Source organism: Apaloderma vittatum, unplaced genomic scaffold (genome assembly GCF_000703405.1).
Source record: "Apaloderma vittatum isolate BGI_N311 unplaced genomic scaffold, ASM70340v1 scaffold16679, whole genome shotgun sequence".
In the NCBI taxonomy this organism is placed as follows: Eukaryota; Metazoa; Chordata; class Aves; order Trogoniformes; family Trogonidae; genus Apaloderma; species Apaloderma vittatum.
In genome coordinates this window covers 20,325-36,897 of record NW_009733693.1, presented here as the reverse complement: position 1 = coordinate 36,897, position 16,573 = coordinate 20,325, and the positions used below count along the sequence as shown (strand labels likewise).

Below are 16,573 nucleotides of genomic sequence, written 5' to 3'. Positions count from 1 at the left end.
ACTGACCTCCGGAAGAGCCTAACTCGGCACCTGCTTCTGAGATGAGAGGTAGCGCACTTGGCTTTTCCTGCCCAGAGCACTTCACCTCTCCCAGCCTGCTCAGGCTCTTCTCGTTCAGCACGCCCACCTCAGTCTAAATCAGCATCTCTGAGCGTACCTCTCTGATTCAGGCCTGGTGCGACCACAAACACTTCTGAAGTGTCACTGCTTTGGATAATTGGATGAGAAAATCGTAGCTTCTCATCATTAACCTGCCATTTGTACCTAGTGCAGGACAGCTGCAACACAAAGGGAAAGCCGCAGAAGACAAGCTGAGGGTTTTTTCTTCGATTCTTCCTCTGCAATCTCAATAATTTGCCCCCTTGCCAGGTGCCTCACAGGGGCTCAGGGGTGGATGGGTATAAGGAAGACACTAGATGACAAACTGGAGATGGGTCCTCCGTGCCTTACCGAGGCAGCCCGCCACTCTCTCTCCTGCAGCTGCTGAACAGACAGCAAACATCACTTTCTACATCTCCCTTGTGCCAAAAATCATCTCACACGGCAAACAAACAAACAAACTATACCTATTCGCATTTCTGAGCGCAAACAGTACGACTGTCCTGTACTACTGATTTGGCAAATGATGGAGCAGAAACATTGGCATTGGCAGCCAAGCAATGGATGAGCACCATGGGGGCAAGGTGGTGCTTTTGGCGGGGCCCATCCTCCTGCCGCTGAGAGGTTCACAACGCTCGTTTCCTCAGCCTAAGCTCTCACTGTAACAAGTGAGGCTCCAGCCCTCCACAGTGAAATCACAACAGTCCTCTTCAAACTTGCCAAATTCGTTAAAAAGCTTCAAAACCATAAAGTTTTAAACAGCTCATTATCAGGTTTGGCTTACTTTAATCAGCTTTGATAAGCTCTTGTTATGTTTTTACCCCAAAAAAACCTTTAAAAAAACCCCACCCCCATAACAAAAGACATCTCTCCAATTTGGCAACACAACTGTACCTCAAAACAAATTCAGCCCTGAATTAAAGTCTTCCTCACACACCCCTCCTCCCTCAATTCCCTTGCTCTTATTTCCAGTGGCAAGTTCATCCGTTGCTTCAGGTGCTGCCATGGGAGCCTCAGCATCCTCTGTGTCCTTCCATGCCAGGCTGCAGCCCTGCACACAGAGATGGGACTCACTACAAAGCCATAAGTGTCTGTACAACAAAAAAATCTTGGGCTTTGGCTTTCATTTCTCTACCTAAGCTGCTCTGCCAAATGGTCTTCTCTAAGTCATTATTCAAAATCTTGCATTTTGCAGAATTAGTGCTGTGCTTGTCTATTTTTTTCTTTCTCTTCATTGGCTTTTCTGTTCATGGGCGCTACCACACTAACACAATACAGCAATGCAGCTTTCCATTCATGTGGTATTCCTGACACAGATAGTCTTTATTTTCTCTATTACTCCTTTATCATAGAATCATAGAATGGCCTAGGCTGGAAGGGACCTCAGAGATCACCTAGTCCAACCTTCCTGTTTTGGGCAGGGACGCCACCTCTTGACTAGACCAGGCAACACATGGGGACGGAGTGGGAATCGAACCCACGACCTCAGTGTTGTCCTTGTTGTCAGCACCACGCTCAAACCACTGAACTAACCGGGCTTTACTTTGTATTAATCTTCTTTACCTATCATCCAGCCTACTCTCCTCAGTTTGGTCTTTTCTGATCATTTCCAAAGTCTGGACAGTTCCTCTTCTATCTCCAACACTTCGGGAAAACTCTTCTCTGTTGTTTTAAATCCCATCTCAAAAAAACTTCCTGTTCATTAATGTTCTTCCTAATACTGTTGTGTCTCTCGTCTTTCTTGCAAATGTAGTAATTTGTTTTCCTGCAGGGTGGATTTGTTTGTTTTAGTTACTCTCACCCAGCAGTTTGGATCAAAGAACTATATAATTTAAAATAAGATGTACTGACAATGTGAAACAAGCTCCACTTAAATAAGTGCTATCTTAAGATCACATGTAGACCCATAACATCTATTTACATGGGTATTTCCCTCTTGTTTAGGTTTTACAAATGTAAATATAGACGTGAGGTGCCCAACTGCCGTTTCTCAGACTTGAGCTTAGATTGTATCGGATCCTGGATTTAGATGGATAAAGAAAAAAAAAACACAAAACTTTGTGATACTCATAAAATCCAAACCACAGAAGAACTCCCTAAGGTCTATTTTTTTATTGCTATCCCAATCTCACGGATTTCCTGGTCAGTTTGTACGTGATGCTTTATCTCTGGCCAGAAAGTACCCATGCCATCTCATACCTTCCCCTATACATTACTGCAGGAAGTCTGATATGAATGGTTTTGCCAAGAGACAGAAATCTTCTCCAGAGGTCTTTGATCTGGGAGACACAGCCATGTCCTGTGATTAATTTTTCCACAGGTTACAGGCCGGTACATCCTTAGACTTATTTGCATCCAGACATTTGCCAGCAATAGCCTGTTTTCTAACTTAGGAAGTACTAAAGACTATATACGGGTTTTGGCTCATTTGAAATCTCCCATCTCCACTCTCAATTGTACTGGCAATTCATCTCCATGCATGTGTGAAGGCTGGATGAAAATTTCTGTCTCTCAAAAAGAGACAAAATGTCATTGTTTGCACTGATGTCCATTCCATGAGTAACTGCGAGAGAATGTGCCAGGGTTAGATGACTGTGCCAGTCCTGGTGGCTCCTTTAGATGCTTGTACCTCACCCTCACACTGGCAGCATGGTCTTTCCAAAGCTATAGCTCACCTCTTCCTCCTGTTTACAAGCCCAGCTGCTATGTCTCCCAAGAATGGCTTCTTTGCTGCCCTCTGACAGTCAGTCTCAGTCTCACCGCTGCTCTTAGTTACTTTACACACCCTTCACTTCAGATGCCCCAGCTTACTTTGAATTCAGTCAAATATTTCAATTTCCCTTTCCATCCAGACAATGTTTTTCCCTTTCTCTTCCAGATTAAATTCTCTCCCACACAGATGATTGTTTTTCCCTCTCCAAAGGTCATCCAGAAGGTGGTTTCATAACCAGTTCAACCATTGATGGGCCTTACTCCGCTGCCCTAATTCTCTGACAGATGAGAAGTGGGAGAGTAATGTAGGGGATGCACCAAGTGCAGTGGAAGGTCTGACTGTCTCTGGGCAACCCGGCAAAGTAAAGCCCTAAGAGAAGATCGTCTCCAGCCTAGTAAGCTGCTATCGGTCTGTATTGCCTCCAGCCCAGCCTGGCTCATCACACAGCAGCAAGGATCGCCAGCGTCTGGTCAGCCTTACATAGAATGAAAGGAATGTAACCTCCTTCCGCCGCCTTCCACCCCGCAGCTCCCCAGCCCATGATTTTCTTGTTTTCACGCAGGGCAGTAAATCCCTTTGATCCAGCAAGTGAACTTTGCACGTGCAAGTTGGGTGACCAGCCCACATTTGCCTCCCTGCCTGTGAACCCCACACTGAGAGCTCTTTGTCTGTCTGGGCACTCACACCCTTTCATACAGAGCCCGCACTGGCACACGGCTCTTGCATGACATACTAACAAACCACCAGCCAAAGGAAAATATCTTGCAATCATTTCAGACCCTCTGGCTCAGAGGTGGCTACTAGCCACTGGCACTGATGGGTGCATTTGCAACCCAGCGCACACTCGCTCACAGCTTGAGAAGAACAAAGTACGGATGAAGAAAAGGGCTTCTTGTACCTAGCCCTGAAGGCGTGCTTGGGAAAGGAGCGAGCCCTGCCATTTAAAATTCAGTCCTGAATTTCCATAGCTATTTCCCTCCGTCCCTCTCTTTCACCAGAGGCAGAAGCTCCCTGTGGGGAAACCCCCCTGCGGAGGTCAGCATGAGCAGATTTAATGGCTTGATTGTACCAGCTCTGATTTAAGGCATCTAACCATTGGTCGGTCAGTTGGTTGGTACGTTTTAAGGGAACAGAGCACTTAAGCAGGATGAAGGTGTCTGAATGACTTTATGCTGAATGACTGTTCTGGCTTGAGCTAAACGAAACCAATTCTGTTTAGTCATTTTTAACTCTCCAGTTCAGTCTCTTCTCAAAGGCTGCATTTTCTGAAGTCAGCAGCATGTTTTTGCAGACAGTGTGTGCTGCTGGCGGTGATAACACCTGATGTTCACAGTTACTGCCTGGGACTGGGATGCAGAAAGGCTCTTGCTGATACTTACTCCTGTAGTGACCAAGGCCACTGCTGGCTCTTGTGTGCCACGCTGGGGGTGCCGGGTGGTGAGAGAGGTCACAAGGAAGTAAAAGGTTGCACCTCTGGGGAGTAATAGACAGGACAGATGACCAATAAGAGTATTTCATTCCATATACGTCATATTCAATGTAAATTGAGTGATCACAAGAGTTTAGTTCTCTCTCTCTTTCTGCAACGGCCAGCATCCAGGGTGGACTGCATCTGATCTCCGGCTTTTGATCCTGATCCTGAGTTCCTGAATCCAGCTCCTGTAGCTCCACGCTGCTGCTGAGCCTGGAGCTTCCCTGGTGGTGCCTGCTCTGCAGCATCAGCAGGTATTGCTATTGGAGAGGAGTTGGGTTCGATATTGGACTTATATATACTTATATAGTTCTTTATTTTTATCATTTCACTATTATCTCTATTATTGTTTCATTAAAGCTGTTCTAGTTTTCTAACCCATAAATCTCTCTGACTCATTCCCTTTTCCTTCCCGTTTCAGGGAGGACAGGGGGTTAGAGAGTGTCTGTCCATGTTTTAGTGGCCGGCCCAGCCCTAACCCACGACAGACTCAAATAAGCTAGTTAGATAAGCCTATCACACCCCTCCGCTCAATTCACTCAGATTGCTCCCAAGATGTAAAAGATATTTAGACAGTCTGCTTTCCACAGAGAAAAATGAGAGCCAGGTGCCCACCTGCTCCCAGGTCTTTCATCAAAGGCACACTTTAACAACAAGTCCGCACCCAGTCCTCATTGCAAAACGAAATGTGCTCTCTACATGGCAGGTGTAGATGTGGTCAGGTATAAGGAGGTGTTACCAAGACGAAAGGTTTTGATCTCAGGTACAAAATTCAACCAGACATAAAGGTGAGTTCAAAAGCATGCAAAATCCTGTAAGATTTTGACTCCAAAAGGTGGAGGTATTGAAACAGCAATATTTTTTTTAAGTGCTTCCTCATGACTCCTTGTCCACATCCCCACCTACTGTTCCTTCACGGGAGCCCCATCACTTGCTGGAAGGCCTTGGCTGGGATGGCACCCTGGACAGCCCCGGTGTGGCCAGCGTCACAGTGTCACTGGTATGACAAGGAACCTCCAAACCATGTTGCTGAAGATTTTAAAACAACTGCATTACTGTCACTAGCCCTCAATTCACTGGATCACAAGTGAGGTCACTCCTGGCATGGCAGCTATCCCCAGTAAAAGCACTAGAAAGCCCATTTAAAAAGATCAAACCCAATGCCTTTTATGTCTTAATATGATTTATACTTCAGACCCTGTAACTTTTATGGGCCTGCCTAGTATTTGATGGATGCAGCTCTCTTAACAACCCACACATTTGTTTGATTTACTGCCCTGGTCCAACATGTTATTTTCTACCTTGCAAGAGCAACTTTGCTTCTAGGAATCTGCCTGCCTGATAAGATCGTGAATTAAATGTGCAGTTATCGTAAGGGACCACACATTTTACAGTAAAATTGAGAGAATTGATTACAGCAGTCCCTCTGGAAACAAGAATAATCACATGATAAGACAGTGCTAATGGGAATTTATCATCTCTCATCACATGTGAAGCTTAGAACAAAGCAGCAATGGGTGCGAACTGCACAGCTATTACCACTAATGAATACCAGCCAAAAAGCTACTGGAGACTATAAACAAGTGACAGGAGAGTGAGGATCCTGAACAGCCAAACCTAGCCAATTCAGTACACTTCAAGAAGCTTACACAGTGAAGCCTACATGCAAAATTAGTAAATACTACTCAAAATAACAGCCTGACATCTTTCCATACATCCTATTCCCTCCCTACCTACACTATTCAATTCAAATTCCATGTCATTCTTTATTTGTTCTTGCTGTATTTTATCACCAGGGAAGTCCGAGATTGTAGTATCTCAAAGGTACACGCATCTGCATGGCTGCGCGTCTGCATCTACACACATGCTCTCTCACACACACATTATTCATACACCACGTATCTGAGATTTGAAATACATTCTTCTCTTTCCTCCACTCCCCCCCCAAAAACCCTACCCACACTGTTTTCTATTTCAGGCAATTAACACTTGACTAAGATTAACATTTTTAAAGTTGTCTTGGGGAAATGAGTGCTGAAAACCCAAACTGGCATGCCCACAGTTTTAACATGAATGATACATCTACATCCCTTAGGTATCATAAAATTGCTGTGCATCGAGCCCCATAAGACATATGCAGTCCCAACAGGTTAACCACAGATGGTGAACTCCTCTGTTCTGTTGAATAATAGGTACATTTGCTGGCCTACCATATTTTTCCACTGCCCTGTTTCATAGATAGAAGTTTGGACTTTCAGAATAGTTTGTGTTTTTTCTTTTTTCTTTTTTTTTCTAAATGAGAACAAAAGGAGATGTTACAGTTAGGTGGCGGGAGGACAAGATGAGAGAAGCATCCTACACAAGTACCTGTATGAGTCCTCTGATGAGCCTTTAAGTGGGAGCTCTTTGTGTAAACCTTCCGGCACCCATTAAACTGACAGCGATGAACCCTCTTCTTGTTTTCTGGGGATGCTTCTGCCCCTGTACCTCCTTGTTCACTGTCACTTTGCCCGCCTTTTATTGTCCCTGCGGTCGCTGTTGCTACACCCACTTTCATGGAACTGACTGAAGTTTTCTTGGCCACTAATTTCAACGTCACTGTGCCATCAACCGCTGAGAGAGTTTGTGAGGTTTTTACAAGGTGGCGGCTGAGCTCTGGAGAGGAAGGGGGTGTTAATGAGGTTACTGCATTGAGTTGGGCCTGGTTGACAGCTGTGTAGCCTTCTGTGGAAGAGCTGGTGGACTGCAAGCTGAGGCATGTCTCAGACAGCAGCTTGTCCCGTGAGAGGATAATGTCCATGTTGGCACTTTTGTCACACGTACTTGTCTCCACTGGTAAAAGGACGGGGTCCAGCCGCCGGATATTGTCCTCCACATCTGGGGCTGAGGAGGCATGAAGGAAGCAGTCCAACTCCTCACCAAAGGTCTCAGAGATCTTCCGTGGTTCAGTCTGAAGGTATCGCTCCAACTCCAGGCATGTCTGCAGGAGGGGAAGGGAGAGAAACCACTGTTAGAGAGAGATCAAGGCATAGCTCCCGCCTAGGGCAGGAGAATGGCGCGGTCCAGAGTCGGTCAGAGATAGCCCTCAAGCACACCGGCACCTTCTCGTGAGATGGTCACATTTTGGGAGACAAGGATTTGGCACTCGTTTGATGCTGCTCCGAGACAGAGCGTGGGAATATCCACATACGGTAGCGGATATTATGGCAGAAGTGAAGAAGATATTACAGCCAGAAAGCATCAACTATATTTTCATCAAAGTCTGTACCTTGTCCCATGGATATCAGGCCCTCCCCAATTTTAAGTATAATCTGGCAAACATTCATTTCCATGTGAAACTATCCTAATGGCACCATCTGTCTGGCCACATACAAACAAAAAGCCACCTCTCCAAAGAGCTGCTTCCTCTTCTCTCACAAACATTAACTTTCACTCCAAATTTAACCCTGCATAGCTGGCTGGGGCCCAATCTGTTCCTAAAAACGGCACAGTTCTGAAGCATAGCATTTTAAGAAAGAAGACAAGAAAAACTTCCAGTGACACCACATCTTGTTTAAAGGGCCTGAAAGAAGGAAAGATGTGACAGAAAAAAGGGACCTACTGTCAGTTTTAGAGGGGTTTTGGCACATTTGGTCAAATGGGGCTACCAGACTTGCACACAAACACAGGCACACATCTTATTAATAACTCAGTGAATTTGCAGTCAAAGAGGCTGCCACATAAAAATGTGTTCCTGCATCTCCACAGCAGTGATCATCAGCACAAAGATAGGGTAAGCCTCCTACATGAATGTACCTTATTATGAGGTGCCCTGACCCAGCCCCAGTAAACCCTCCAGGTACCATCACACTGCCCAGTGTTCTCCATAATCAATATTATAAACTTTTATTGTTTATAGAAAACCACCTGCTGTAGTTTCAGGGGCCTATAATGGAGTTTATTAGCGCTATTTTTCATTTCTTGCTACCTGAAAGGCTAGCTGGTTTAACACTGCTACTGTGATTTTACAGGACTTGGAGAATGAGCCATTCTAAGTAACGCTTTTTAGATACCTCTAAAAACTATGCCTCAGAGAACACTTCTAGAGATATTAATAAAGGGATTTCAGGCAAAAAATTTTGAGCCTATGGGAGCTGGCGACCCAAGTACATCTCAACCTGGAGAGTCCAGCATCTGATCCAGAAACAAAAGCTTTGTATGCCCAGAGGAGACAGAGAGACTGCTGCCATCTGGGTACAAAGGTCCCATCACCGGGGGCGTAAAGAGGCCTCACGCACAGCTCTCTAGGAGCTGCCAGGTAACTCAAGATTCTACTTTCCGCGTACCCAGGAAGCAGCACTGCTGGTTGCTGGTTGCAGATGCAGCGCGGTGGGCTGACTTTGAGAGCTCACAACAGAACTTGCCAGTTTCTTTTTAAAATAATGGCTCATTATAGACCTGAGCTGTATAGATGGACTTGGACAAAACGAAAAAGAGCAGCAACAGATGTAAGTGCGACATGCTATACTTGAGCACGTAGGTTATTTTCAGAGGCATGACACTATATGTACACTGTGTCTGCTGCATATGGGCCTGGAGGTGGGACACTTATCAGTACCTGCCCTAAGCAACCTTACGGTTTTCTTTCTGAAGTGTCCTTCTGAGATGGTGAGGTCCCCACATGAATTCTAACATGTCTTGGAAGCAGCTTTCCAATGTGCCCCATGATCTTTCAGGAATAACCCTCACCACCAGAAGAGGCGATGCCTTTGAATTCCCCACATCACGTAATTTGGGCTTTCTGGCCCACTTAGTCTTCACCCAGTGGGGCAGAAAAAGGTTTAGGGGCCTAATAAATAAAAGCATTGAAATAAAAGCAAGCATAATCACAAATGAGGGGTGGAAAGGGGGTGGGGGGAAAGAGAGACAGGGACTCAAGGCCATTAAATTTGATGACAGTGACATGAAATTTCAATTGCTGTGGGATCAGAAAGCTGCACGCCGGCCCTGGGCTGCCTGTGGAGGCGAGCAGGAGGTGCTGCTCCTTTAAGGCATCACTACCCCATGACAACAATAGTGGGCCTGACAGTTTTTTCCAGCTTCACCATTAATTTTCCATAAAGAGCAGTTTCTCGATGAGCCCTTTTCAGGCAAAGCCTGATGCTTCAGAAACCTGTAATTATTCCTGGCTCCCCCCTCCCGCAGCCATTGCACCTGTGCCATTTCAAGACACCAGCTGGTCATGTCTTGCCTTCTGCCTCTGAAATCCAAAACCAGTGGATCAAGCCCATCTCCCCATAGAGGGGGGGAAAAAAACAACTCAAAGAAACAATATAATGCAGTCCCTCCCTCCCACCCCCCTCAGCCTCTCCACCAAGTCAATAGGGGGGAAGAGCCTAGCAACGCTGAGCCAGAAAAGCCCTCTATCTAATCTGCATGGCAGACAAAGCCTGCTGAGGGGTTATGGCCACAGCCCTTCCTTCACCCCCCACCAGGGCCCTACCTGCTGCTGCATTTGCCAGCGGAGGCAACTGCCGGCAGAAACAAAGCATCTTTCCCATATGCACTTCCCAGCTTCTGCCAACTACCTTATGCGACCTTCCCTTCTCCTGGCCCACACCACCCAGGGAAGGGTGAGGCAGGGTTTTGAAACCAGCCTGCTTTGTTCCCTCCTGCCCCAGCAAGAGAGTTTTTAGGTCAACTAAGCCCACCTCCTCATTTTGAGCTCTGACCTGGAGCAACCAGCAAGGCTGAGACCATCAAGGTCTCCACTCCAAACTGGTGGACCATCAGGAGGGACAGGAGAGTTCTTTGGTCTCCATTCACACAAAGTTCTTTGCCAGAGTGTGCATGAAAAACTACCAGTTTTTGTGGAAGCAGCAGGATATTGACCACTATCCACAGAGATGTGAACCCAAACTGCTGGATTCAGATGATGGTGAACCCCTGTAGTTCTTCTACTTCCACTGCCAGCCTGGTAGGAAAATGGCCCAAGGATACCTAAGGCAGGAGTGAGCCGCTCTTTTGGATGTCCAGCTTCTCCTTAATCACTCATGCAAGAGAGGGGGAGCTTTGTGTAACAGACATAATACATGTCAAATATCTGTTGGTCGCTACATTGCAGGGAACTTTGTGGGTATTACATTTTCTTATTCGGTGCCTGCTGGATTTACAGCAATAAAGACTTCAAAAATTGCAATGGAAAGAGGAAGATGGCTCCCTTCAGGAACACAAGAAGAAGATCCATAAGACTGCCATTTGCTGTCAAGTTGGTTTCACACGCTAGCGATAAAAAGTGCCTCACTACTTCAATCCATCTGCACTGATTAACAATGGTCACTCTCCTTGCACCTTGCTCCTCAATTTAGCCAGTCAAAAGAAATGACGATTCACAGCTGACAAATAATAGGACGTGACTTTGTGAGACTTCAGGTACTTGCAGAAAGCCAGGTAGAAAAAGACGGCAGTTTGGCACGTGGACAATCCCAACAGGGCCTCAGTCTGATTTTTCAATTTTGGAGACAACTTCAACAAGGCTCACTTTCCCAGCAGAGGCACATTTCCATCACCTGCAAGGAATGCTCTGTGTTTCCTGCCCACACACCGGTAACTCATAATGTCTCTTCACATCCCACAATTACAGTATTATCTGGGTCCTCTGGGGCACATATAGCAGCAGAATACATGTAAACTGCACACCATGACACTTCCACATGCAGCACCAGATCCTTCAGACAGTACAACACAGCCACTGTAGTGCTGTCCTATGCCTGGCAAGGACCCACTTTTCATTAGTCCTTTCAGAGTTTGCAGTAGTGCTGATCCAGGGAAATTCAGTGTTCAGCAGTAGAACTGTCAATTCAGAAAGGTATGACCTCTAATCTACATGTATTCTTACCTCTGGAGCTCACCTAAGTCTCATCTACCAAAAGTAAAGATTATTTACTAAACACCTTGAATATGCTCACCACTACGAAACACAATGCAAGAAAAACTCTGCCTGTGCCTCTGATAGCAGAGATATGATACCTGTGTACCATCTTCAGCAGAGCTTAGCACTCACCTAATTCTGCAACCAGCAGAAATCAAGATGGTTTTGCTACTAACCGCAATGATGTTGTGTATCAGAATTTGACCCACACATACTCACTGTTAAGAATCACAGGTCGCTTCGGAAGCACCTGCCGATGCTGTGAAGTCTTTACGGCACTTAAACTCCTGGGCATTTTGCACAGCTAAAGACAGGACATTGTGGTGACAGTAAAATTCTGCCAAGGGTAAAACGAAGCCCAAACACTTAAAATTATTTCAGGACAGAAAGTCAGCAAAGACACCTTATCAACATGTTCACTGAGTTCTTCTGTTTTATTGATACCAAAGTATTTCATAATATCCTGATTCTGAATTTTTCTACCAGATCATGGGAAGTTCTTATCTGGAAGTGCTAGCTACGTCTAAGTGCCATTTTACTGCAGATATAATTGGACATCAAGCACCAATCTTGGAAGTTATCCAAAACCTAATTAAGAAGTTGGATACTTAGATCAGGCTGTGACAGAGAATGAAAATGTCGAATGTGGTTGACAAGCAGGTCTAATCTACCAGCTCCGTGCACAATACTTGAAAGGATTCTCTTTGCATCATAATTTATACAAGCAAAGCAAAATTACACATGCAATAGTGGAGGGCAAATTTCAACTTCCATTATGACCCCAATGCTTTCCCCTGGGATATAAAAAAGAGGCCTCAGCTCTAACTTGCAATAATTGTGTAAGTCTCTGTAAGACTGCGAAGGGAGAGACAGCATACGTGAAGGCAACTCAAAACCAGTAATTCTAAGGTCAGTTCCACCGCAGTTCATGCAAGCTCAGATCAAACAGCAGTACCAGTCCAGTGCCCTGTGTTAGTATTTCACTCTTCAGCAGAACACTGAAAACTTTGAGCTAAGCTGGCACCTGTATTGCTGATGCCAGAGGTAGATACTGAGCTGGATGTTGTGGGGCAGCCCTGAAATTAAGAGGAATAAGAGATTCAAAAATGCCATGCTATTTTCGTCCTTAACCCTAAAACAGAGTTGGAAAGATGCATCTTCTTCCCACTGCCAAAAGCCTTCATTACTTCCTGAACAACAACAAAACCCAAGACTCTCCCCCATCTATTCCAAGATTGTCATCTGTTCCCACCCAGCTGCCAAAACCTCCAGCTCTTCCTCTTGGCAACCTCCACTGGGCAGTTGCTAGTTGTCAAAAAGCTGCGGCACATCAGAAGCTTAACATTTGAGACAGCATAAAATAAACAGAATTTCAGTATTAAAGTAAATAGTTTTGCAAAATACACTTGGGAAAATGGGAAAAGTGCATGAATGAATACTAAGAAAAAGTTTCAAGCAATAGTAAATAATTTCCATGGTAAAGGATTTAAGACAAAACTCCTAGTCATGTGCAAGCACATCTTGCCTACACGTTACAGTTTATTGGGAAAAAAAGATCAGCTAAAAGCACTTTTCATGTACAACAATAAGACACTTAATGATAGCTAACTCGTGGTCAATATCTGCGTGCATGTTCTTAATCCCTTGTGTATATGAAGCTGATCAAGTCAACTCTATGCTCAACAAACAAGCTTTTGCCAGGAGCAAAAAGCAGGCACACACATAGTCAGCAAAGATCATCTGATACGCAAAGACTTGTTTTCCTGTGGTAACTTCACTACACGCCTGAGCCGTCAGGCTAGTTCTCTCTAACACCAGCTGAATGGGTCCCACCAGCCACCAGAGTACGAAATGGCTAAGTCTGTTAACTCTTGACTACACCGCACAGGACTCAAGCCTCTGTTTGCATATTTCTCCAATATAATAACGGCCTGTGCCCATTTTCCCCCTTGGTCTCAGCTCAAACTATGAGCCTTTAAGGAAATGTATTTAGCCAAACCAGCCTATTCACTGCTACTCATGCACAATAGCACTCTCGAGGAACAATCACCTACAAGGACCGTGGATGTTCTCCACAGCATTTTTCTTCATGGCTTAGAAGATTCTGAAATCAGAAGCCTCAACCACATTTAGCAAATATACATTTCAGCATAAAAAGTTCTGCAAATTTACTCAAAGGACAGAATCACTACCTTCATATAAACACAAGCCATTTTCCTGTTGCTCTGGGGCATGTAATCAGAGTTATCAAAGACTTTTGATCAAACCCAATTTTGCCACAAATAAGCAATTTTCACCAGCTGAAATGGGCGGTAAAACAAATATCTCAAATAGAAAAAAAATCTAAACCTGTAACCCTAACCAAGGAGTCAAAAGCAAGATCTGTTCCCAAACTTGGTGATAATGAAAGGTATCTTTCCCAACAAGTATTCTTTTAAATGGAAAAGTCAAATTTGTTCACTAAAAAACTGTGGTATGCAGGCTCTAAGCATAGAGAATTTCAGTGCGCTGGTTGTGAGGTATTGAACAAAGGACTGCAGCTAAGCGTGGCCGAATCTGATAGGCATCTAGATAAAAAAAAAAAAAAAAGGATGAAAGAAATCTGCAAACACTGAACCAGGGCTTTGGAGGGCTTTTGTTGTTTTTTTGACTGTTTAATAAAGATAGAAAAAAATATCTGCAACCAGTCACAACAACAAAAAATAGCATCAATGTCAGCAAAGGATTAAGGATAGCCAAATCAAGAATTCTAAAGTGCAGGGGGCCCGTTGTGCTAGTATCAAAATATGATAAAACCCATGTGTGCTTGTACACAAGCACATGTCCCACAGGCTGCCATGCAGCGCAGGCGGCAAGTAGCCATACAGTGACTGTTTGAGAAACGATATGGATTTAACATAAGCAGGTTTCAAAATCTTTCTGAAGAGACCATTTATTTATGTAACAAGCTTGGATGGCTCGGAGTGAGCTGGCCAGTGGCCCTCACTGCAAACTTTTCTCCAAACTTCATCAAGTCTGTATTTAACCTGTTGTCGTTCGGTTTGGAAGCAGCTTTAATTTAGCATTATAAATAGCAAAAAGGCACAATTAGCTCCTTGAATTGCTAGTCCTAGCTCCCACTGAAATCAAAGGACTGGGTTCAAAGCATGCCCCAGAGTGTGGTAAACTTCTCACAGGAAATGGATATGCAAGAGCAAATGCTGACGGCTGTGGAACGCACAAAGCAGAGCAATATTTTAGATCTCGATCCTCAATTAAGATTCATCCTTAAAAAGTATTGCAGTGGGGTTACACAGCAGAATTGGATTCCTTGTAATTACTCTGGATAGGATCATGAATGAAAAAATGTACTCTTTAGAGATGTTTCATTAACATCCAGAGATAGCTTAACATTTCCTCCTCAGCAGCTGACACAAACGCATCCACCAGTTGTGCTTGTGCACTCTCAGGCAACAGCATATTAGTAAGCACAATTCTTCACAATTAGCTTATTAAATCAAACCTGAAGAAGAGATGTGATCGATACACTCAATACACGGTATGTTTCATAAGAGTCCTGGGTTGTGAGTCATCTCTTCTGCTCTGACCTAAAAACATATTAAACAAGAGGATGCGTGATACTGAATTCCTAACCCAAAAACGTGCAATTCCTCATCCTGACTTTGTGTGATCAACATTTTTGCACTGGAGCTACTCTATCTACGCTGTACATGATGCCCATTCATTATCACATCTCATGGCTCAAAAAACCTTTTGTATGTTCCCTTTTGTATTATTTTTGGCTGTGGGGAGGAAGAGGTGGGGACCTGTCTGGGAAACAGGAAGCAGGAGGAAGGAGGGGAATGTGTTGTAGAAAAAGGGCAGAACAAAAAAGAATAAAAGAGCATTTATACCATCTCCAAACGATAATAAACATACAGGACCAAAGGCTGCCTCAGGCCATGCAGGGGGCAGTGTGCTGTTTGGAGGAAGTTTAAACTTTAAAGTGAGCACAGCAACTGTCCAAGCACATTTACCAAAAGCTATTTGCTGCTTTTTTCTTTGATTTTTTATGTTGTTTAAAATCATTTAGGCAATTTGTTATCTTGCAAGAGCAAGAAGATGCATGTGCTACTGTGATAAATATGTCAGTCTCGGCAAGAAAAAGAGAAACAGACTTGAGTTTCACCATTGCATGGAGAAAAAAACCTCAGACTAGAAACAAAGCAATGGGAAGCACAACCGGATTCTCAGCTGGGGTAAATCAGCACAGAGCAGCCCTGATTTCATGGTTCCTGTTTACATCAGCTGAGGACCTTGCCAACACTCAAACTCCATGAAATTCTGCTCTTGATTAGCACCATTTAACTCTGTGGCTTAAGTGAAGCAGAAGTTGACATATTCTTTGACGGCTGGAGATGGTTATTTTATATTACAAATCTTGTCCACTTTGTTAGGAACAATGTGACCCAAACGGAAAAATTGAAAGAATTTAAAAACAACACCAACTTCAGACATCCTGATACTTGGATTTGTTTCTTTCTTCTCTTTTATTTAATTTTTTTTATTTTATTTGAGCTGTGGTTTCTGCTACTTCTAGGCCAGAGTTTTCATAATCTATGTACAGAAACAACAGTCTTCAAGCCTGAACATCCCACTGCAGGTTAACTGGCCTCTCACTCAAAAGCCAGGTGCCCTCCAGAAGATGCTCCCTTACAGCCAAGAGTGTTTTTCCATTGCTTTTCGTTCTACATTGTTCTGCCAAGACGCTTGTTCCAAAACTCTAGCCACCAGGGATTTCGATCAGCCTCACATTTCACAGGCAGTGCACTTGGGCTGCCACGCACCCTGACAAAAGCAGCACGGTCCTCTTTAAAACCAATTTGCTAGAGCATGTTGGTAAAGTGCCTGCCAGTATTGGCCCAACCGCTCAGCGGCAACCCACAGGTATCTGAGCAGACCTGTCTCCCCAAAACGCTTGAGATCAAACCAACAGGATGGCAGCAGCAACTGGACGTGTGCTGTCAGAACTGGATGAGGCACTGCTCACTCCTCATGAAAGGATCCCCGGCCTAGCCTGGCGCCAGCGCGATTCCCGCAGGTGGTACAGCCACCAGCTGCAGCGTGGCACTGGAAGCCCGGAGCTGCCGTGAAGAGCCCGGCTGCACATTGACTGGAGAAAGCTCAGCAGGTCAGATCACCAGCTGCTCGGAGTCAGCACACCTCCGCAAGCCAATCTACACAACCGTGGCTCTCGCCCTGGCTCACTTTCTTCGGTCCGTTGACTGTGGACACCCACCTAGTTGTTACGGATTTGAATATGCTGCAATATGAAAGTGCTATTTCAGGGCAAAGTTATTAATAGCAAAGCAGCAAGAAAATAGCCCAGAAGGAATGTGAT

At 44.6% G+C, this 16,573-nt stretch overlaps 1 protein-coding gene across 1 annotated transcript in view; it reads right to left on the bottom strand.

The window, feature by feature from the left end:
* The window catches only part of KLF7 (Kruppel-like factor 7 (ubiquitous)), a 62,239-nt gene that overhangs the window by 25,576 nt on the left and 20,090 nt on the right, over positions 1-16,573 (bottom strand). Inside the window, exon 2 of the mRNA XM_009876017.1 lies at positions 6,651-7,263. Coding sequence (XP_009874319.1) covers positions 6,651-7,263 — 613 coding nt within the window. The remainder of the gene's footprint in view (positions 1-6,650; positions 7,264-16,573) is intronic.